Source organism: Filicampus tigris, chromosome 1 (genome assembly GCF_054856515.1).
Source record: "Filicampus tigris isolate MCC_2025a chromosome 1, RoL_Ftig_1.0, whole genome shotgun sequence".
NCBI classification, from domain to species: Eukaryota; Metazoa; Chordata; class Actinopteri; order Syngnathiformes; family Syngnathidae; genus Filicampus; species Filicampus tigris.
This window is the reverse complement of record NC_141217.1, coordinates 14,902,467-14,925,036: the sequence shown is the minus strand read 5'-3', so window position 1 is coordinate 14,925,036 and position 22,570 is coordinate 14,902,467. Positions and strand designations below refer to the sequence as shown.

Genomic DNA, 22,570 nt, shown 5'->3' with positions numbered 1-22,570 from the left:
GCTCCTCAAAATAATTACTCCGAAAAACAGGATTTTTAAAAGACTTTTCTCAAATAAATGCAATACGCTTCCGTAAAACAGGTCTGGATGAATTACAACAATTTAGTCCCATGTGGTACGAGAAATTTCAAAATATAAAGAATAAAATGTGTAACTGTGCAGTTGTGATGATTCGGTGACATCTACTGGTTATGATATGAAATTACAGTTTCATTTTTTTATATAGGGTTAGTCAAAGACCAAAATATATGTTAAAGCTTTTGTCATTTCCATGTGACAATTGAATATAATATGAATATAAATACATAACGTATGTAAATGAGTGAATATCAACAGTGCTCATCCACATATCAACACAGCACACATTCTCCTCTAAATATCATTTATTGTTCAATCAGTTGGTCCTTGGACAAACTACCCGCACTCATTTCATAGTTTGTAGGATACACTTATGACCAAAGAACACATTTGACACCGCTACAGATTGACAGAACTGCCATATCGAATGTTAAGATATCTACTTATTGTCATGCTGACACTTTTTTTTTTTTTAATCGGTGGTAATGACTTATTGATGCTGTTACTGCTGCTAGTGTGGCTTCTGGCATAATAATGGCATCTATAAATCCCGGTTGCTGAACGGCATTCCATAGTATCGTCCCTCTATGGCAGGAATTTGGATTTACAGTTAGATTGACTGGACTTGACTTCATCAGACCCCATGTTAAAACAAATAGTCAGACATATGGAGGAAGGGGGAAAAGTCATCTCACTAATCCTACTCCCATTACACAATGTGGTGTAATGATGCTTCTTATGTTTGAAATAAGCAGCTGTTGTAAAGAGATCCAGATGGATGAGCATCGTTATCCTGTACCAGTAAGTTTTTCATGATTACATCGTATATAAAAAAGACAAAACGAAAAAAAAAAAAAAAAAAGCAGAGTGACACTTCTGTACATGTATTTGTTTTGTACATAGCTGAAACGGTTCGCTCTTTTTCACAATATCTCACTCACCATATTTTATGGCAACAACTTTGAAGCTTCGCTTTGGCAGTCACACCCAGTGTCTTGGCGGGAGGACACATGCCTCCCTTGTCCAAAATCTCGACTCTCAGAGAGCCAGGAGGGAAGCACTCCCCTGTCGCCCTAAGGCGGGCCGTCTTTTGCACCATTGTTCTTCGTTATAGTTTTTTTTTTTTTTCAAAGTCTTCCGGTTAGTGCTTTTGCGACTAACCAATGTTGTGCTAGTTTGTAGAATCCCTCCCCCCTTCGTCTTCATCCAGCTGGTCCGTAAAAGGCCATTTCACAGTTAAATCCCAAGCAGCAGTCTTGTTTTGGGACGGGGTGAGAGACATGGAAGGCTCTGAGGGGCCGCTCACTCCAGCCAGATGCTAGAGCAGAGTTGTGTTCCCGTTCTCTCGGGCTCGTAAGCTTTTCGAGCTCCTTTTGCTCTGTGCCTCACTTGCTTATTTGAAACTGCACTACATGCAACACTTTCTGATGATCAGGAAACACTGCACTAGCTCAGATTGACCAGCTTTGTTATGGCATGCAGCTAACACGACTACCCCAGTGCTAAAACTGGCTGTTTGAAGCATATAGTTGTTGCAGCAGTAGGACAAAGGCTATCTTAGAGAAAGCTGGAAAGATGACGAGTGGCGGAAGCTTGTAATATGACACTTGTGGGTGACCCATGTACTACTTACACTGAATCAAGAGCATCTGATGTTAGCTGTGTCAGTGACATATCCTGGTAAGGGTGGCGTGGCTGGCTGGGGTAAAGGCCGCTTGTTGCCCCCCAGGGCCTGTCCTTGACCTTTTGACATTTGGATCACAAACTCTAGGCCCAGGAGAGGCTTAAGCATCCGGACAATGGATGCCAAGATACAAGTCAACGAGGAAAGAGTATCCTGCATTTACTTACAAGTGATTTACAAGGTTTTCATGTGAACAGGCGTTTTGTTAAAGAAATACTCTGTGGAGGATACTTTTTCCATGACTTGCTTTGTGCCGCAGCCTTGCTTTTCCTCTCTCGTCGCCCCTTGTCCTCTTTGCTCACAGGCTGTTCTTGTCCGGCAGTTCAGCCTCTGGACTCCGGGGGAAGTAGACGGTTGCCTTGTGCTCCTCATAGCGGTCGATGTGCTTGAGGTGGACCACCATGTGCAGGGCGTAGGCCAAGACCAGGAGCAGGATCAGAGACGTCACTAAGCCCATGAGGATGGCCGGCGTCAGGAAAGTGGCGCAGTCACTGGCTGACGCAAACTTGTCCGACTGCACGTTGAAGGCTTGAATCTGAGAGAGAAGGCAGAAAGCTGAGATTAGGCTGAATTAAACAGGACAAGTGGCGCTTACTGGGTTTAGCGGCACACACAGGTTGAGACAGCCGAGCAGATGGCCAAGCGCACCGAGTACAGACAGGCCAACGGACTGCCAAACATACGCTATAACAGACTGATGGCACACAAAAGGAAATGGCTGGCAAACGCCGACATGCACCCAAGTACAAAATGGGATGAAACAAAAGAAGTGGCAGTAGGAGAGAATACTACCAGCATCCTGAAATATGAACATTTCTGATATCAACGAGGTTTGACCGTGAAAAGTAAAAAGAGGCAAGCATGGAAAACAATTTCTGTCGTTTGAAAGATGTCTTGTTATTATTATATTATTAACTAGTGCTGTCAAGAGATGGAATGTTTTAAACTAATGAATCGCATGATTTTCTAGAATTGATCGTGATTAATCACATTTTTCAACTACAATTTTTTTACAATGCTTGAAAGCGATATTTACTTGCGTAAAAGCTTGGAATTAATGTGGAAAAAAAATAAAAGTAGATTTCGATTCAAAGACTGTTCTAATAGCTTTCTTTCTTCCTCGAATACTATTCTTTTCTTGTAAAATACAACAGATAAACGACCAAAAATGTACAACTAATATGGTATTTGAATTTGGCTTTGCAAAGTGTGCAAAATATTTGGGATTTCTCCAATGAGCCGTCGAGCAAGTTTTTAATTAAAGTAAAACTACGTAAAAGTCTGTCTTTGCGACAGTGACTCTCCTCTAAGGTTGGATGCACAGTGAGCAGAGGTCAGCTGCAACAGGAAGTAAATAAAACTGAGTGAACTGAGTCTTTTTTTTTTGTGCATTATACAATTTTAATTAATCTCCATAGTCAAATGCTTTAACTTTGACAGCCCTATTATTAACACAGGCATCGCTATTAGAATCAGCGAGACCAGCCTCTGCTTTACTAAGTAAACGAGGCTACAAGGTTACAACACCTATGCCCCCTTTTATGAGATTGTACCTGGAAATCGGTGAACGTGATGTGCCAGTTGGCCGACGTGTCGGTGTGGGAGCTGGGCACCAGTAGAGTGTCATATTTGTGCAGACTGCTGACGTGCTGGCAGTGGTAGGACGACGTGGCGGGAGCGTAAACCTCGCTGGCGTTGAACGTGGCCTCTTGAGTCCAGTTGTAGTGGATGTGCACACTGTCCAGGGTGAACCAGTTTTGACCCGCTGCCTCATAAAAGGTGTTTGACATCTGAAGCCTGGGGGGAAGGCATACATAAATAATGTAATTTCAGAAAGTAAACTTAGTGAAAGGGAAAACATAGTTTTGTTGTGGATTCTATGGAGACGATGTGGCACCATTTGAATATATTAGTAAGAAACATGCTACATGGATGATTGATAGTTTCATGTGAAAATGGCAAAATAATATTGATAATAATAATAATAATTACTATTATTACTATTTTTATTATTAATAATAAGAATAATTACTATTATTACTATTATTATTATTTGAGTGTAAAAAAAAAAAGACACGCAAAGAGGTCATTTGTATTTCCAATTGTTGCATGCATTCTGTGAGCAGTCATTTTGAACTGCAGGATGACAAATTCAGTTCATAAAAAGGTGTTGAAAACATTTCAAAGAAGAAAACAAAAGGTACCTGATAACCAGACCTCGCAAGTCTTCCACATCACCAAACTTTAACGAAAGCCTGTAGACGAACAACATGAAAATGTTGAGCAAGGATGAAACCAACTCATGAACTTTTTTTTAAGCCATTATCACCCTAAAGTCACACATGCAATGACCCCACAGACTAACCCCTGTGCAATATTTAATCTGTTTTGAACACCGTGCAATACCCTTAACTCATTCACTGCTAGACATTTTCAGACCCTCTTTTACCCTTAACGTTTGAAAAAAATTGAAAAAAAATATAAATAATTTCCCGGGTTTGAATGGCCGAATTGTGAAAAGACAAATACATTCGTCAATGGCAGTGGATGAGTTAATGTCACTTTTCATGCATATAGTGTCAATAAAAGGCATTCGAATTGAGTCAAAAGTAACCTTTGAACAAATATGCTCAATGACCACATGAGCTGAAATGAGCACCAGAACAAGAGCTGTTGTCTTTCAAAAGAAACTGTTACAAGCTGATGATGGATTCATCCAACAACGTTTTGATTGTCACCCGACACAATTGTGATTGTCATCTGACACAGTGGCTGCCGAGCTTGCTGGTTTATTTGCAGATAAGAAACGCCAAAGAAAATGGACCTCGAGGAATAGCGCTACAACATGCCTGGAGTCGTGGTTACTTACGTGGCCTTCTCCTTGGTGCAGACTGAACTTTTGGTGTCCACAGGTGAGTTGGCATTGAACACTCTCTCAGTCAGATCGATGAAGGTGTGGTTCCTGTAGCGGATGGCTAGCCGCTTTGCCTTGAACAGAATGCACGTCTTCCCGTTGTAGGACACACTCAAGGGGCCGTACGGTCCCATCAGCGACTGGAGCAGCTTCCTCTTGCTGTGAGACATCCCGACAGAATGCCACTTAAAAGGCTGGGAGAAAAAAAAAGAAAGGCAGTTTATTTAGTATAACTACAGTAGCCACGGACAAATGAAGCTTCATGAAGCACCATGAAGCACTTGAGATATTGCTTGGCAGTGGCACTCTTAGTTTGTAGATGCAGTGGGAATTTAATACATTTTTATTGGACCAGCATTTATATTTAAACCAAGAGTACCATTTAAAGGAGTTTTAAAAAATATCGGAAGTGTTTCATTAAGCTTCATTTCCCCCATTGCAAGTAAACAGTATATGCCGTCATAGTATAGGCCTACTATTACAACCTAAATTTTTTTTTCCTTTTTTTTTGTCCAATCAAATTTCAGTTTCTACATGTTACCATGTCAATGTAATCTGTCCAGGGCCTTTAGAATCAGTTGTGCTCACGGATGTAGCTTCAACTAAATCAGCAATCGGACACTCTTTAACCAATCAGTATTCAAATGCACATCCCAGGGCCAGCTATAGGTGGGCAATGATAACGTCATTTGTTTTGCGTCCTCTGATTGGTTGGTCAGAGCAAGCCCAAGTTTGACCAAGAATAGACATCTGTAGCAATTTGCATACATTCATACATTTAATAATCAGCAACTATGTTATTTTAACAAATGTTAGTAGATAAATTTGGTCATAGTCCACAGAATAAAAGTTAGTCAGCCAGAATCAAAATAACGTCAACTGTTCATTTTCATCCTGGTTGGTCATCCTCTGTTACTTGATATCTAACTAGCTATTAGCTAGTTTAATTTTGCCAGTCAGCCCAACACCAGTACAAAGTAAAGAGTTGTAAAATGGAGAAAAAGAGTTGCACGTTGGCAAAAAGCTGCTTCATAAATGCAGACCTATGCTGGGTTTATTTTGTATCAGGAATACTTTTCCACTGTAACATGTCAGTGGTGAGCAACAACTTGAAATGTTGATTGACGGATGTGATCTGCTTGTTGTTTTTTTTTTTTTTTAAGAAAAAAGAGAGAAATATTTCATGAATAATTTAAACTGTATTCCTATGAGGAGTTTAGCCGAACAATAAAGATTGTGTTCAGTTTCTAATTTATTTATTTATTTTTTAAGGGGTCTGTCTCTGTCAATTGTTCCGGCCGTGACAAATGTCTATGACAAACAGAAACGCTGTCCCACCACACTTTGTCCACTAGAGGGAGACAGTACGTGAATCCTTATTGTACAGTACAGTACAAGCGCAATAATACAACTTTTACCCATTTGGATGTTTGAATTATTGAAAACACGTGTCTTTGTGTTAAAATAAATCCTTAATTGAAATTTGTAATAAATTATTAAGTGAAATTGTAAATACCGGTAATCCCGTGAGAGTTTAGAAACTGTCACTCTTTTTCTAAAATGGGTGTCCATACTAGCATACTGATATTTTGGCAATGAATTGTTATAATTCGATTTGATTCCAACAGATGCTTAACGTATCTGGAATTTAAAGTGAGAGTGATGTCATCAAAGTTGGATTGGAATCAATCAGGAGCAGAGAAAAACATGACGTACAGTAGTAGCCTATATACCAAGAGCTCCTCCATCTTTGTAATCTCTTTGCTCGGGGGCTACATCGCATTGGAAGGCATTTGTGCTAATCCAGCACTGTTTTACAAGACATTTACTGGGAACGAATTTTCTGTCATTATTTATGAATTAGTGGATGACTTAGGGTTGTCATATATAGTTCAGGTTCTTTTCCATGCCTGGAATAGCCCCCTTTGTGAATGCGCCATTTGAAAAGAAGCAGAAACTATAGGATGCTTTAATCTATAGGAAACAGATTTAAGCATGTCTGACTGCATCAGTAGCATATGGCCGCACAGATGTGTCATTTACAATGATGCCGTGTGCACAAATGTGTGTGCGTGTGTGTGTGTGTCTGTGGCAGGCAAAGATGTTCCTGTGGTGAATGTGACACCAAGGAATATTCTCACATCCAAGGTCACGCACAGCGGCAGAGTGCTCTGTTTGGTTTTCATGCGCATACAAGATGTGCAAGTGCAGCGCAAGACACAATGGCAGAGAGGCAGAAGTGGTGTGCGTGCGTACCTGCAGGATTCTCCTGAGTGGGTTTTCATCTTCAGGCGTCAAAACAACCTCTTCGCTTTCCAAGCCATACTCTCCATCCTGACCTGAAAACACATGGTTTGGCAGGGAAAGGTTACATCAGCATACACACATTAAGCTGATCCCAATGCCGCTGTGCAGATTGCAACGTAATCATAAAAGTTCAGCCCCTTTCACACAAACACACACGCATGCTCCTGACACACACGTTCGCAAATAGATCCTGCCTACACCTCCGTGCTCAAGCTCCTCTCTATTTCCAGTTGTTTTGCGTCATCCCTGTGACTCATCAGCGTTTTATTTTTTTCTTCCCGCTAACACCATTATTCAGTATTTACAAACATCCACATTTTGTTGCATCACAAGATCATCGAAATTGGAGCAGTGTTTATCTGTCTTTTTGTCGGAGAGTCTAAACATAACCACACATCTGCCAGATTTGGGGTGCATGAAATCACACAGATCCCCCTTCTGTTCGCATTAGAGTGAAGCAAAGATGTGTGTCAGGAGCAAAATGCTTTTGTCAGCATGGCCGGCTTGATTGAATCAGGCCTTCCATCATGCCGTGTTGGTCGCTCACTTACTTGATGTGACTCTTGTGGCTTGTTTGGGGTTCTCTCTGCTGCGGAGAAAAGACAAGACAATATGAGATTCAGAGCACACCGCAGCAATTGACAGATTGAGGATTAATTGAAAAATAATGCTCCGTCATCAGGCATGTGCACAGATAGCACCCAGGTAGTGCTCCAGCACCAGCTCTTTTTCCTCGTGGGAAAATTGCCCTGTGCCGCAGCCCATTTTTTTTCTACGAGAAAATACACCCTCTCCGTCATCAATTTCCCCCAAAAGTGGCAGATGTTTATTGGAGTTACTGTGAGAATTGCGCCATTTGCTGAGTCGCAGTGCACACAAGCCAACACTATTTGAACAGGGGCGCGTGGACTTTTTTTAATCCACTTCCCTTCACCTCCTTTGTAGATAGATTTACTGACTGTGTTGATTGTGTTCACAGACATTCATGCTTAGTAGAAGTCAACCCAAACATGTTTTTTTTCCAGTATATGTTCTATGTGTCTTCACTAGTCTAAACGCGACATTCTGATTAATATTGCGTTTGTGGAATATGAGTTAAGCAACAAAATCCACCCGTTTTTAGCGATCTAAGGGGGCGGCCATTTTGTCACTTCTGTCGACTGAAGATGACATCAAAGTTGCTCAGCTCCGGTAAACGACCAATCAAATTTTCTTAAGATAGCCATGATTGGTCTTTATCTGAGTCGTGAGCAACTTCAATGTCATCTTCAGTCGACAGGAGCGACAAAATAGCGGATTCCTGAGCTAGCTAAAAACGGGTGAATTTCTCATATTCCACAAACGCAATATTAATCAGAATGCCATGTTTGGACTAGTCGGCCTGCATAAAACGTATTCCAGAAAAAAATGTTTTGGTTGACTTCCTCTTGAAGTTACATCCATTGAATACTTTTTTCCTAATTGTTCAAAAGTGCGTGTCTGTGTAAGTATTGTTATGTTAAGCAAATGTTATGTATTCTGTACATATAATCTCAGATTATGACTTTGCATATCGTCGCTGTCCTGTGAAAAACAATTATCTCCAATTTTGGAAACTTCATTAATGTGATGTCTGTAACGCAAAAACACCATTCATGCAAAAATAAGAACATAAAAAAAAATGGAGATAAGTGTTTTTCACAGGACCCTTTCTTTCGGCTAGTCAATATCGCTTTGCATTGAAGTAGGGCTGCTCAATTAAGCGATTTTGAACCAAAACCGAAATTTCTGGATAAGACGGTGTTAAAAACGTTCAAATCGTCACTTTCGATTTTTTTTTTTTTTTTTTTTTTTGGTGTATCTAAACCACCGTAGTTTCCTCTGCATTTCCGCTTCCTCCCACAAGCGCGCATACCGGAAAAACTACAACAACACGGGCGCTACCGGCGATTCTGCTATTTTCTCAAGCAAGTGAGCGTTTGATTAATAAATTGGGCAAATATAGATCTGTAGTGTAGTGTGTGCCCCGCCTGTACAATACAACCCGTGAGCAAGTAACTCAACATCTGAAAGGCGTCACTTTTTTTCTCCTCTACAACGGACCTCTGGGCAGCTGGTGCATCCGTACTTTTAAGCTTGACAGTGCATTGTATTGTTGAGTGACAGTTTTGCACTAATCATTGATTTATGTTTAAGTAAGACCAAGGAGAAAGGTGAAAGGCTCGTCACTAGCTGGTTGGCAAAATGACTAGCTTGACAGACTGTTTGGTTTACAGAATTGACTGTCTACCTTCTCTCGTGTTGATGATTTCGTTTCAGATGGTATATGCACTTTCTTCTTTCATTATTGGTTTAATTACGATCAGATCTGAAATCTATTGTTTAAGTAAAATGCTGTTAATCCCAATGGATTGTTCTGTGTGTATTAAGTTAAATTGACTGGCAGTTTGAGTTCAAAGAAAGAAAATTAAGTTTAAATAAAAGACATTCAAAATACTTCATTTTTCATTATTTCTTTATTTTAGAAAGAAATCGTAATTGTAAAATCGTGTTTGAGAGAAAATAATCTGGATTTTCTTGTTAGGCAAAATCGAACAGCCCTACATTGAAGCATTCGAGTCTCTGGTGGACTGCTAATCACTGATGTAGTACTGACCCAAATATTGCTGGAGGGGCATAGAGGACACACATTTCCTTCACGTGTGTGCCCTATGAGCCAGCAGCTGCTCCACACTCCCTCTGCCTCAGTCAAGCTCATCAAAGACGTCACAAAGAGGAAATTGGCTTATTGGGCGGCACTGGATGGGCCCGTTCTACTTGTCGGGATGCTTTGCTTTAACTCTGTGGTCTGCTGGTCTGCCGGCAATCATCTAGACGCTCGCTAATCCCCGCACAATAGCTTGTTATAATTAACCTCTTAAAGACCTTTCGCAGTTAGCATGACAGCTTCAGTCTACTCCATTCTGTGTCACACTTCTTTTCCAGTTGAAATGTTTATTCCTGTCGCCTAATGAAAGCAAATATGTTGTGAGATCAAATGAGAGATCTCGCTGGAATCAATACATGATGGAATAGATTGGCACGTCGAGTTTAAGCAGTCAAAAGTCATTCATCGGTCAACTGCTGTTGTCAAAGTGTGTTTGCATGTTTAATTTCAGGTGCAACAATTAATCGATTAATCTACAACTAATTGATCATCAAATTGATTAACAAGTATTTTTATCATCAATTAATTGTTTGGAGACCTTGTGCAACCGGTCGCGTTTGCGTTGTGTTTCAGAGTGCTGACGACACACAGCAGGATTTCCCGTGTTGGTGCGTTTAATCGTCTCAATCATAAATATGACGACAACAGCGCAAAACAAAATCTTCCCCTACGCAAATCATATGGCACAGCAATGCAACAAAATACATGAACTTGTAAACGAAAACAACAAAAGTTTCTCCACCAGTAAAGTTGCGTACCTCCCCATGGACATCAACAGAAAAAGGGCAGTCAAAGGCGCGTGCACAATTTAAAAGAGGCAGCACAACATTAATAATTAAAGTAGGGGAACACGTAAACAATTTGGTTCCACCCAGGTATCAATTCAAAGATTTTGTGTATGGGTAATTATAATGTAGTACAATAAGTACTTCCAAATTTTTTCTGGCCCTGGTACGCTTGTTTAACTTGAAATTGTCCAAATGCTCAGAATTTCAGCCTCTCAACAGTAAAGATTCTCAGATTTCTATAGCCCTGCTTGAAAAAGATGGATTAAGCAATAAATGAATCTGAATCACTTTGTTTGTGCATTTTCTGCAATGTCAATTTGACATAACGTCCAGTCTTTTACTAAAGCAATGGAAAAACAATGTTGTATCCGACTCGTCAATTAATAAAATAACAACAATAATAATTAATTGATTATAAAAATAATTGTTAGTTGCAGCCCTAATTTTATCACATATGGTGACTTAGCGTTAGACCTGCCTGGTGCAGCTGTTAGAAAAGCAAGACAATGCTACTTTTTGAAATTCGCCCAAAATGTTTTTGGTGCAGTTACTTTCATCATTCACGCACTGCTGGGAGCCAGTCAAGCTGAGGATTTGAAGCAGTTGGGCTGCTTCAAATCTTTTGACGTCAATGAGATGTTCAGCCCATTTTTGAGGTGGTGGTTGTTGCCCAAAGGTTTTTTTTTTTCTTCCTTTTTTTATCCTGGCTCTTGCATCCAAATGCTGCTGTGCACAATGGCTCAGACACAGTTGACATGATTTCCCCCCACATACACACTAAATAAATCTCAGTATGTCATTCTGACTGCAACCATTCAGTGCTGTGCTTCAGGGAAAGGGAGAGGTAGAATTGATTTATCTATCGAATAAATAAACAGGGCTGGGCTTGATGCTTTCATTTGCTACACTGCAAGTGATTAAATGACAACACCTTTATTCATTTTCTTCTAATAACAGTTGTTTCGAGAAAAAATATGTAATCTCGCATTGGTAATTCAGAAGTGTTGAATAAGTCTTGGGGACAGGACAAATTGATTTGCACATGATTTCCTTTATAATAGTGGGTATAAAACGCACACACGACTGTTCAAATGCCAGGTTTGGTGATATGAAAAATCAGACCAATATAAATAATTTCAAACCTTTTTTTTCCCCCTGACCTTTAACTTGTACAACCAATTTGAAAAAAATATATAATCTTTTCGAGAGGGGAAGTAAAAATAAACACATGAGATAATGTGCTTGCATAAATGTGCACAACCTCACAAGTGGGGATGTAGCTGTGTTGGGAATTAAGCGTTCACATCCAAAATCATGAGTCAGCGCACACCTACTACAATTTCAAATGCCTCTGATTAACCACAATAAAGTTTACATGTTCTAGTAGTTCCCCCCTGACATTCTGTTGTTGTTGTTGTTTGCTTTCTATAGCCAAAGCCTGAAATTTTTATTTCTATTCATAATGCACACCACACATATACGTTTGGGAGATATCAAGTGTGTTTTTGCAAAAATGTCCAAACCAAGGTTGAACCACGGCTGCCCTTCTGAAAGAACTGCAAACAGTACTGCAGGTTTCCAAATGTATTTATGGAAGAGTCTCAGCAGTCTGGAGCAGGTATCCACCCATCTGGTGCAGTTTCCACCTGAGCAATGTTGTATAGTTGGGTGCCAGGTAGATTAGGATTAGCGGCGGACACAGGCCAGGTCGACTGGAGTCTGACCGTGGAAAGACAACACAGGCCACAGGCAAAATGAAAAGATTAACCAAGATGAATGAAGTCAGATTCTGCACTATCCTGGGCAGTGCAAATGCGAACTGACCATTTCAAACAACAATTCAATGAGATAACAAAGAAAGCGTGGCCAGTGTGTAGCCAGGAACAACCCCCCAACCTATATTCACTGTAATAATCAGACTAATAATACAAGACTGGCTTGTTTAACTTAGGTTTTCATGGACATTGACATTCTTCTTTTATTTATGCTACACATATTCTCTCCATAAACTCACTCGTGATGTTTGCTGTTTCCACACCAAGTGAATTATAATAACTAGCCAAATGTGCTAACATGCTAACCCTTGCATTTCTGCAGCTAAACCTATTGAAAATGACAACTTTCCATACAAGTTTTTTTTTCTTTGTGGAGCGGTTTTGTGAATCAATGACTTCATTCGAGGAGCAACTTTTTCCTTTTGTGGCGCAATTTATTATTATTGTTTATTTTTTGTTTTTTTTGCAATTTTTTATTAATCCCATGGACCTGATGCCAGAGTTCTATTAAACAATAAGAAATATGACAAAATAACAAATGAACAATTGTTTTTCTTTTTTATGTAATCAACTACTTTTATTTCTTAAATTCATATTGTGTATAGCAGCAAACCATCTTTTCTTGACTGGAGGCAAATCTAAATTGAATTAAAAAACAAAAACAAAATGAAATAAAATAACACCGGATGTAATTTCATTTTGACAACATTTATTGCGCATACCTCAAAGTCAAAATCCAAACTTAGGAGCCTGTTGTGCAACCAAACAAATAACATTACTGATATTATACATATTTTACATATTTTATACAGTATTAATATACTTCTAACTTTATAGGCAACTCCTTCTGGCTGCTACATAATAACAAAAGTTCATTGATTTCTGGGTCTGTTTAGCGAGTATGAGTTTCCCTCTAGAGTCCAGACACTTTTGAATTTGTCTGCTACTTGCTGTTCTAAGTAGGATCTGCTCCGCTTTAACACAGTTCCAATGAGACAGCTATGAAATGTGTACTCGGATCACCACAAGCACATATCACTTATTTCAGTGCTAGCCGTGTCAATCTTAGGTTGGCTTAGCAATTAGCAGAGCTGGGCAGTCCGTCCCCAGTCGGACCCTCCGGCCTGGCCGGATGCCCATTTTGGGGGGGGCTTTGAGGTGAACAAATTAAAAAAAAAAAAATGGCTGGACTAAGCATGGCTAGAAGTGGATTTTAGTCCGGACCATTAATCGGCCCTCATGCGTGTGATGTGCTCGCGAGGCGGCCAAATTTCATCTCAGCCTACTCGGTGAAAGGCTTCTTTTTAGGCTTCTTTCAGAACAACTTGTGTCCGGGAGTATATTCAAGCTGCGCGCAGCACTCAAGTATGGCACATCACGCACTTTCCTACTTCCGGAAATGCGCCGTAGTAAAACCGCTGTGTAGTGGTTTGCTGGTATGCTTTTATTTTGAAGGCCGGAAAGTGTGAAGGAGGGAAAGTGTGGAAAATAAGTAACTTGTTGAATGCTTGCAGACTTTTCGTCTATTGGACCCAAACAATTATACAAAACGACAAAACCAACCCCAGGGCTCCCAATGGAAGTAAGTACATGCGTACGTGAGTAAGTGGCGCGTTTGAAGCGTGTCCACAGCAGGTTTGAATAGTAGCCAGTTAGCCACCTAATTGTCTTTAAATAAACCTCTTCCGTTAGCATCTCTCCCGTGGGGGCATCATGCAGGGTTTTTTTGTTGTTGTTTTTTGGGGGGTGCGTGGGAGTCGACAATGTTTATGAATATGGCTGGGTGGTCGCGGCCGGTAGGGTACCCAGGTCAAGGGTGGAGGGTCGCGGCCGGACGGGCAAAAAAGGGTCAAGTGCCCAGCTCTGGCAATTAGCATGGCTTCTCTGTCTTTTCTCATCATCCTCTCGAGAGAAGGATACTTTACAGAAATGTAGCTTACTCGTAGCTGTCGATTACCGACTAAAGGAGCGACTCTGCAACTTGTTTTGGCGCACTAGTAGCCACCAAAGGTCGTTGCTAGCTGGATGCTGCGGCGTAAGTTGCACCGAGCTTCCCAGCAACGCTTATTCTCAGTTTTGCTTTTCAATATGTTTTGATGAGGCCTAAAATGCAAATTTCGCCTCGCAAACTATGACGCGAAGCTGCTTATTTCGAGCTTTGCTTACCATTCAAATTCAGGCCCTGCATTTTGACTGGGAAAGGTGATGATTGAGCTCCTAGTTGCTAAAAGTGATGTAACAATTGAGTCAAATATTGTTTGTTTGTTTGTTTGTTTGTTTGTTTGTTTGTTTGTTTGGTATTGGAGGTTCCCAGTGAAGAAAATCAGTTTGAACCATGCCAAGCCTATGGCATGATGATGGCTTAACTGCTGTTAAGAGTAGCTCATGTCTCAATCAAAGAGTAGCTGCACAGAGGGAAGAGGGACAAAAAGAGAAGACAGAAAACAAAACAATACGTAGCTCTTGCACATGCAACACGACCGAGGCTCCATCCGTCTCACCTAGCCCAGCCTCAGCTGGCCGAAAGGGACCAGAGGAGTGCACAAGTGTTAGCTAAAGCCCTCGCGTTTGTTCTTGTGCCAATTTGGTGAGGTCAGCAACCCAGGACTGCTGAGGCCGCGTCATTGGCTGAACCAGTCACACGGTGCCTGAGTGCTGAACATGCCCTTTTATATAATCAACGCCACCCCTTTGGCTCATCTCACTCCCTCTTGATATGTCTCTTAAATTTGAACATGCCCGCCAATGTGCCACCTGATGTCATGAGGATGTGATGAATTGAGCACAGAGCACCCTGGGGGCCTACATATCGGGAAGGCTACTGTCATATACATGTTCATGTTGTTGCTTTTTTGTTGCAATGAATGGAACTGTACAAACGTGCAAATTCATGAGTAAAACTTCACAGCTGATGGAAAACTGATATTTGTCGCACACGTGGTGATCAGAGGGCGAAAATAGGTGAGTCAGTCTATTGCAGTGCTTCTTCATGCTTTTTCACTAAATGCCATCTCTCAAGACATTTATGTATCCAAGAACATAACATTACATTCAATTATTAAAATATAGTAATGTAAGGAGTAGGATTTTAGCAAAAATGAGAGAGGTTTTATTCCTAAAAAATGAGTGTATTTGATATTATTGTAAGTCGCTGTAAAATTACACATAGTTTGAATATTAACATTGTGCATGAATGTAAGACAATAAAAAATACTTGAGTATGTATTGCACATAAAAGTTTTTTTAAAAATGACCACATTAGCATTTTAAAACAGTTACAGATTAAATGCAAATGCATTGTACTTAAAAGTTAAATACAACTGAACTGTACATAATTTTTTTGATGAACGTACCGGAGTTTTCTTTTTTTGTTTCAATTTTCTCTTTGTTTGATTGTATTTAATGTTTTCAGTTAAGTTAAAATAAATTTCATTTGTGGTCTATCGTGTGCTGTTGATTGTTCCTTAATTGTGTCCTGAAACAACCGAAACAAAATTGAAGAAACAAAGTGGCTTCAACCCATATGGATTTACTCTCATCTACTTGGTGGCTTAAAAACAGGGCTCCTTGGTTTATGACATACATTAGTTCTGCGTCATAATCCAAATTTGTGGCCGTTATCTATCACTGACCTAAACTAACACATTAATGAAGTCATCATTACAATAAATATTTCGATGAAAGAAACCTCTAGTGCATGAATAGAAAACAATTAAAGGAAAACTTTTGTAAGTACGACATTAACGCTTACACTTCTAGACAAACTCGCTCGTAACCTCAAAAGTTCTTAGGTCATCGCAAACCAAGGACGCCCTGTAAGAATAAAATCAAATCAGCTGTGGGAAATGGAGCTGCATCCGTGCAGACCTCTGCTGAGGCGCAACTCCAGTGGGTGACACTATTCCACTTCATACAACATGGCACCGAAACAGGAGTTCAAAACATTCAGAGTGAAATTGCCCCATTCCCAAATACAGTCGAATGCCCTTCCGTAATAATGAACTACTCTGTGTGAAATATAAACTAAAACAAGTCAAACGCTGGCGTTTGCTGGATCTAGTGGGGCACTGCCACTACAACAGTCTTCTGACTTATTTTAGTGAAGACAACGTGGCTCTCTGAGGATGACCTAATGCAGGGGCCTTCAATCCTGTTCCTCGAGGGCCAGTGTCCTGCATGTTTTCTATCCCTCCCTGTTGCAACACACCTGATTCAAATGACCCGGTAATCAGCAAGGTCTGCAGAAGCTGGATAACGATCCTGATCATTTGACACAGGTGTGTGTTGCAAAAGGGAGAAATGGAAAACAGACAGGACTCGAGGAATAGGATTGAAGATCCCTGACCTAATGCCTTCTCAGTTGTGTGCCAGTATTTGGTGCAATACACTACACTGTAGTATCAAGTTCTCTGCATCATTTGTCCATCATTTCATGACACATCAAGTTTTCATTTGTACTATTTAACTCCCTGCTGAAAGTCCTGTGATGTTCTGTTAATTCATTGAAAATGCCTTTTTCATATCAATAGCTGAACTTTAGAGCAAGTGCCACGAACCTAGCTGTAATCAAGACCTGAAAAACTGCGAAACGCCAAATGTGACAGTGTTAAACTTGTAAGGGCTGAATGCTGCCTAATTCAATGATATTTTTTGTTCTCGATATCAGGAAGAAAGTCTGAAGCGACTCTCTCTGTCTCTTCCATCCGCAAAGCTGTAATTTATGATAAGGACAAGCAATGTTTGCTTCATGTGGCATCACTAAAACACTACAATTTCATTTTTTTTTTAAATACTAAAAATAAATAAATAAATAAAATGATATCCTAATTTGGATCAGCACTAAATTATACAAACTTCCTGAATATGCCTTTCTCCCTCTTGCCTTTCCCCCTAGACACAATATTCAGAATAAGGAAAAATAATGCCTAGATCAATACCTTTATCCAGATCCTCACCAAAATTGAATGGGTTCTTTCTTGGCTTCATTCGGAATCAATAATTGGTGAAAGAAAACAAGTGTTAATCCTACACTGCGCAGATGCAGGCAGGACTATGAATAGATTTATTAAGGCAGATTAAGCTGAGGTTTTGCCCGTCCCTGTTGTCGTTTTCGTGTAGATTTGATTACAGATTCTAATGTAACTGCTGGTCAAGTGTCGAAACTGATGAACACTTCATATGCCTCAGAGATCAAATGAGATTTTGCCTTTAAACTCATGACTCATTAGTTTGTGGATCAATTGAATAAGAATTTTATATAGCGGTCAAATTATGGACAGGTTATTTCCACTATTAGCTGTTGCTCTTTTCACTGTCAACTTCTTGTTGATCACTGTTCAGTCCTGCAAATCCAAGTTTTTTTGCTCATAATTTTAAGTCAATGTGATTGCGTTTCGTAAATTCAAGGATACATTCAAGCACATGTTGACACTCCCACCGCCACGATCTGACAAGACAACAAAATACGGTGTAACACTTAGGGCCCAATGTTCGTTGCCGATTCAGTCGTGTTTGGGAATTTGGCAGATCGCGCTACGCCTCGCTGGGCGTTCCGGTGGTGTTTTCTATGACACTCCCTCAGCGCACTTGACAAACTGGTGAACGACAGTAGACTAGACTTTAGACTAGGTGAAACCAGGTCTAAGTTGTGGCGCAGGTGGTGTAGCACAATTTTGGTGGATTTGATCCAGGCACAGGCAGACAGATTTCGCACTCCGCTGATGTGTTCAATGTCATCGTATTTCACCCATAATAAAGTAAACTCCCCCCACGCACACACTTAGACTGCACTTTGTGCTGGCCATGAAAATAGGGCCCTTAATCTTGACGCAGTGTCAATTTGTTGCTCTCCTTAGCAACAAGGGCACGCAAGAGGAAGTCTGCATTTGCAGGTCATATGTCACACAGAGTCCTTTGAGTGTTCAGTTTCCTCTGGGGGATTGCAGTAATATAATTGGCTTGTAATTCAAGAAATGAGGACATTCCAAAAGGCCTGAGAAATACAATGGACCCAACATTATTAGTAGCTACAATATTGGAACATTATACTTTAGTAATAGTTCCCAAATACGTAGGTTTAAAAGCAGCAAGTTTTATAAATAAAGTTTGAAAACACTATATCACTATATACAGTATAGTACACCATCGTATATCATATGACAATATATCTGATAATCTTTTCTTCATTTTTGAAACCTGATATGCAGCCTCCCAGTGTTTTTTGTTTGTCTTTGTTTGAATGGAAATGTAAAAAAGTGTTTAATTCCTTTTTTCACTCCTAACACACGTGTACATTATATGGTAACATAAACATACTGAATTATATTCAACAAATGAAAAATGATATTTTTATATATTTGTACTGTTTATGCCATGTTTATTTAAAACATGTATAACGAATGTCGTAGATTGTTTGACTACACCTTTAACAATGCAATACATTGTGATTTATCAATATATTGGTTGGTTAATTAAAGAGGCATTCTGCATTTAAATAGGTTTGCACCAATCAATTTTGAAGCACACTTCTAATTTCAGCCAATGAGATGCTATTTGGAAGTTTTCAGTTGAAAAAAAAAACCAAGGCATAAAAGGCTGCTCTTACATAACAAGATGGTGAGTGTGTCAGAGCAGAAAATGATGCTGCAACTTGGGGACCCGGCAACGAGCTGTCACATTCCTAAAGTTACGCGCAAAGTTTGATCCTGGGCAAATGGAATCAAACTTCAGACTACCCTTCAGATGAAAGTAATGCAGCCCTTTGCCATCATAACAGATGGCTAGGGAAGTTAAAAACAAGTTAGCTGGAGGTGTAATTAGAGTAATGCCATAAAACAAATCATTCCTGTTCCACGCTTCTCTTGTAGGACTGGGGGAAAATACAGTATAGCAACTTTGGTGCATGTTGTACCCATAATAATGAGAAAATACAGTAGAATTGTCTCATTTCTCATAGCCAGTCAAAAAAAGCAATTGAGGGATTATTATCATTATTACTATTTTATTATTTAGAGGCCCAAAATGGTAAAAAAAAAAAAAATACAACAAAATCTAATTTCCACATTAGTATGTTAAGGTCATCCTTCCATTCATTCATTTTATATAGCACTTGTCTTCTGAGCCACAGCACTGTGTAAATTAAAAAGAGAGAGATCGAGAGAGAGAGAGGAAGTGTCATCATGTCATTTTCCAAACCGCTTATCCCGTAAAGGGTCGCGGGGAGGTGCTGGAGCCTATCCCAGCTGACAATGGGCGAAAGGCAGACTACACCCTCAACTGGTCGCCAGCCAGTCGCAGGGCACACACAGACACCGTCACTGAGCGGGAACCGATCCCACGCTGCCCGCACACAACTCAGGCGTGTGTACCACTACACCATCAGTGACCTTAGAGAGAAAGTGGTGAACTCAAAATTTTAAGTTAGGCAAATCAACAAAAATATTTTAAGTTTTGCGGTTGTGAAAATTGTCTTTTAATTTCACAACAAAGAAATTAGAGTTAACAGGAATAATTGTATCCTTGTTTTGTCGCCCAATTTAAAGATATAAGTGCAAATAAATCAGCAAATTGTTTTGGAGTGAACAACTTGCTTGCTTTGTTGTGCTAACAAGTGTCAATATTTTATATTTAAAAGTTGTTTCAACTTTTAGCCTACAAAAATACTAGTTGAGAAGTTGATGGCAAGTAAACGACATGGCGATCGATCGTGAGTAAAGCATAGACTGGGAATTCATCCCGAACCAGCTGTATGACAGTCAGCGATTTGAAGCACTACACCAGAGCCAACTTTAAGCCTTCCTCTCCGACGAGTCGATGCAGTTTTTCGGTCCACGGGGGAAGTCGAACCGTGACCCAACAGTTCCAAAGCTCAAGTCTCGACAGACCAGCTATTGCAGGCCCTGACCTCTTGTGCCCCTTTGTATCCGTCCCTTTAAAGATGCCTTTTGTTGAATGTATTCGTCTCAATTGTTCATCCCACAAAAATGCATTCTACAGAATTGTTATGAGCCATCCCGCGTAGCATGGCATAGTTCCCAAGGCCCAACATGGCTTTGGTTCAATACTATCGGTCGTGTCTGTGATGACTGAGAGCAAGCGAGGCTCATCGCTGCATGCCGGCTCAGTCTTGCCCTCGTAACACTGTTGTGAGTGACTCCTACGTTGGCCCCTGAATGTTTGATCCAAATTTGACCTCCAGGACTGCAACATGCAGACATGTCTGGCTCCAATTCCCTTCCCCAATCTTCCACTCTCTCACTCTGTCACCCCCTCCGCCTCCACCCCTCCTCCTCCCTCCCGCTCTCTCTCAATGACTGCATCAGTAAATTGACTCCAGCAGACCACCCCTGATGCATTCTCTCCTCCCTGTCCCATCCTTGTTTACCTTCTCTCCATGTCCCACTCTCCTCCCTTTGTATGTCCTCGCCAAGCCCTCGCACGCCCACAGCCTTATTAAGCGTCCTCGTTTCGGACCAACACAACTCTACATGTAGACAACAGCCTCATCGGTGATCGATGAGTGGCCTCTGATGCAGTCCCCCAATGCTGAGGCAAACAAAGGATTGCAGCGCAGCCCTCTCCAAACACGGGCAGCCTTCACCATTTATGAGACCGCCGAGGTGAGATGTAGAAGCAAGACAATGGGGAGGAATACGGAGGAAAGAATGAGCCTTGCATCTCTACCGCACACACACGCACACACGCACGCACTCACACACACGCACACACATCTTGTGCTCATAGCGATGGAGAGGAGGTTGGCGTTACCTTCTGTCCAAGATTTCAGGCACTTCATCGTAGGTGAGTCCTGGCTGCAGCTCTTCCTCGGACAGAGTCAGAGCAGGCCGGCTGAGAGCAGACAGCAAGGCGATGGAGCACAGGAGGAATGCGTGTGCAGCCATTGAGACAATGAGAGGAGACTGCCGCTGCTGGAGCGCCGCTTCATAATCTGCTCTCCAAGCGGCGCCTGGCTAACACAGCTCTTGTGAGCGGCATTGGCCGCGGCCAATCAGCGGCCGGCGCTGAGCATCGGCGTGCGTCACAGTCCCCTCGCTCGCCCCCCCCCCCCACTTCCCCCACCCACCCCTCTTCCTCTGCTTGTTTCACGCCGCTCACCCTCCCACACCCACTTCTGTGCTCTCCATCCACTCTGCCTCTGGCATACACACAGGTAGCTGCAGGCCAGTCCCACATATAGGAAGCATCTCGCTGTATTTGACATGCCGTCATACCTTGGCTGTCTCCAATGTCAGCCTCCGTGTTTGCACACACACGACCACACACACACACACCCACAAAGTCACAAGAGCAAACACACACGCAAAAACCTGTGAAAGTCAAGGTCAGATCACAGAGGGAGATGGGAGGATGTTGACAAGGGGGGGGGGGGGCAGAGCCACGACTGCATGACCTAGATCTCCAGTGCGCTGCCACAAAGGCAGAATTAATTCACTTGATCTATGCGTTGTTGTGAGCCCGCAGCGGAGGAAATTGTCCACTGAGGCTGCAAATATGGATGACAGCAGCAGCTGAGCAGCGGTGGGACGAGACAGGAGGAAAGGTCCGACCCCCGGTGACCCTGACCACTGTTTCAGTTTCCGCCTTGGTGTTCATCTGTCATGAGCCTGCAGAGATCGCACCTCGTCTTCTCATATCTCGCATTTCCATAACCAACGAGCAGAATATCAAGAGTGGTTATATAACCAAATATTTTGACCTACTATTGTGGGAGATTTTCTCATCGATGCACGGCAAGTGAGTCACACTGACATCGTCTGTCGTTTTTCTGTCACAAGAGCAGTGCTTCCTCGTTTATCATTTGAACAAAGATATGTTTTGCAGATGCAAGGTTCACATATTATCAATAACAACTTTGTAGAAATAACGAGGTGAAGTAATGGGACTTCATTGGCCTCGGTTCTCTTTTTCAAACTAAACGTATATTCCTCACACTTGCGTGTTATATTTCTTATGGTGGAAGAAAGAACTTTTTTTGGGAGTGATAACTGTCACAAGATGGATGAGATGTTAAAATGTAAGATCAGTGCGTATACGTTTTTTTTCCTGTCCATCTTCTGCGGCCACACTTTCTGCAAATCTGTGTTGATGGTATAGCCTCATTTACCAAAACAATTCTCATTGAATGATTTCACGCAGTAACTCAAAATGATCATGAAAGTCAATTCAGTACAGACAGAATTCTGCCATGTGTATATTCACTCACCTACCTAGACTTCCATATGAATTTAAGTGAAATCCCGTTTTTAATCCAAAGAGTTTGATAAAACCCTGGCCCACCATTTACAATACAACTTTAACAGCTTCCATGCTGCCACAAAG

General features: G+C 41.1%; 1 protein-coding gene across 1 annotated transcript; it reads right to left on the bottom strand.

The window, feature by feature from the left end:
• Nucleotides 1-365: 365 nt before the first annotated feature.
• On the bottom strand, nt 366-21,217 carry atp6ap1lb (ATPase H+ transporting accessory protein 1 like b). The gene is made up of 7 exons (XM_086052105.1): nt 20,999-21,217; nt 7,535-7,572; nt 6,933-7,015; nt 4,632-4,870; nt 3,967-4,017; nt 3,316-3,559; nt 366-2,297 (listed from the first exon to the last, which is right to left on the bottom strand). The coding sequence occupies exons 1-7, from the start codon at nt 21,130-21,132 to the stop codon at nt 2,061-2,063; spliced, it is 1,026 nt and encodes a 341-aa protein (XP_085908231.1). The 5' UTR covers nt 21,133-21,217; the 3' UTR covers nt 366-2,060.
• Between the last annotated feature and the right edge of the window lie 1,353 nt (nt 21,218-22,570).

Coding starts and splice junctions, on each gene's coding strand:
- atp6ap1lb (XM_086052105.1), bottom strand. CDS start 21,132: ATGGCTGCACACGCATTCCTCCTGTGCTCCATCGCCTTGCTGTCTGCT. Junction 3,560..3,966: donor TTGCGAGGTCTGGTTATCAG/GTACCTTTTGTT, acceptor CCTTCCCCCCAG/GCTTCAGATGTCAAACACCT. Junction 2,298..3,315: donor TCACGTTCACCGATTTCCAG/GTACAATCTCAT, acceptor CTTCTCTCTCAG/ATTCAAGCCTTCAACGTGCA.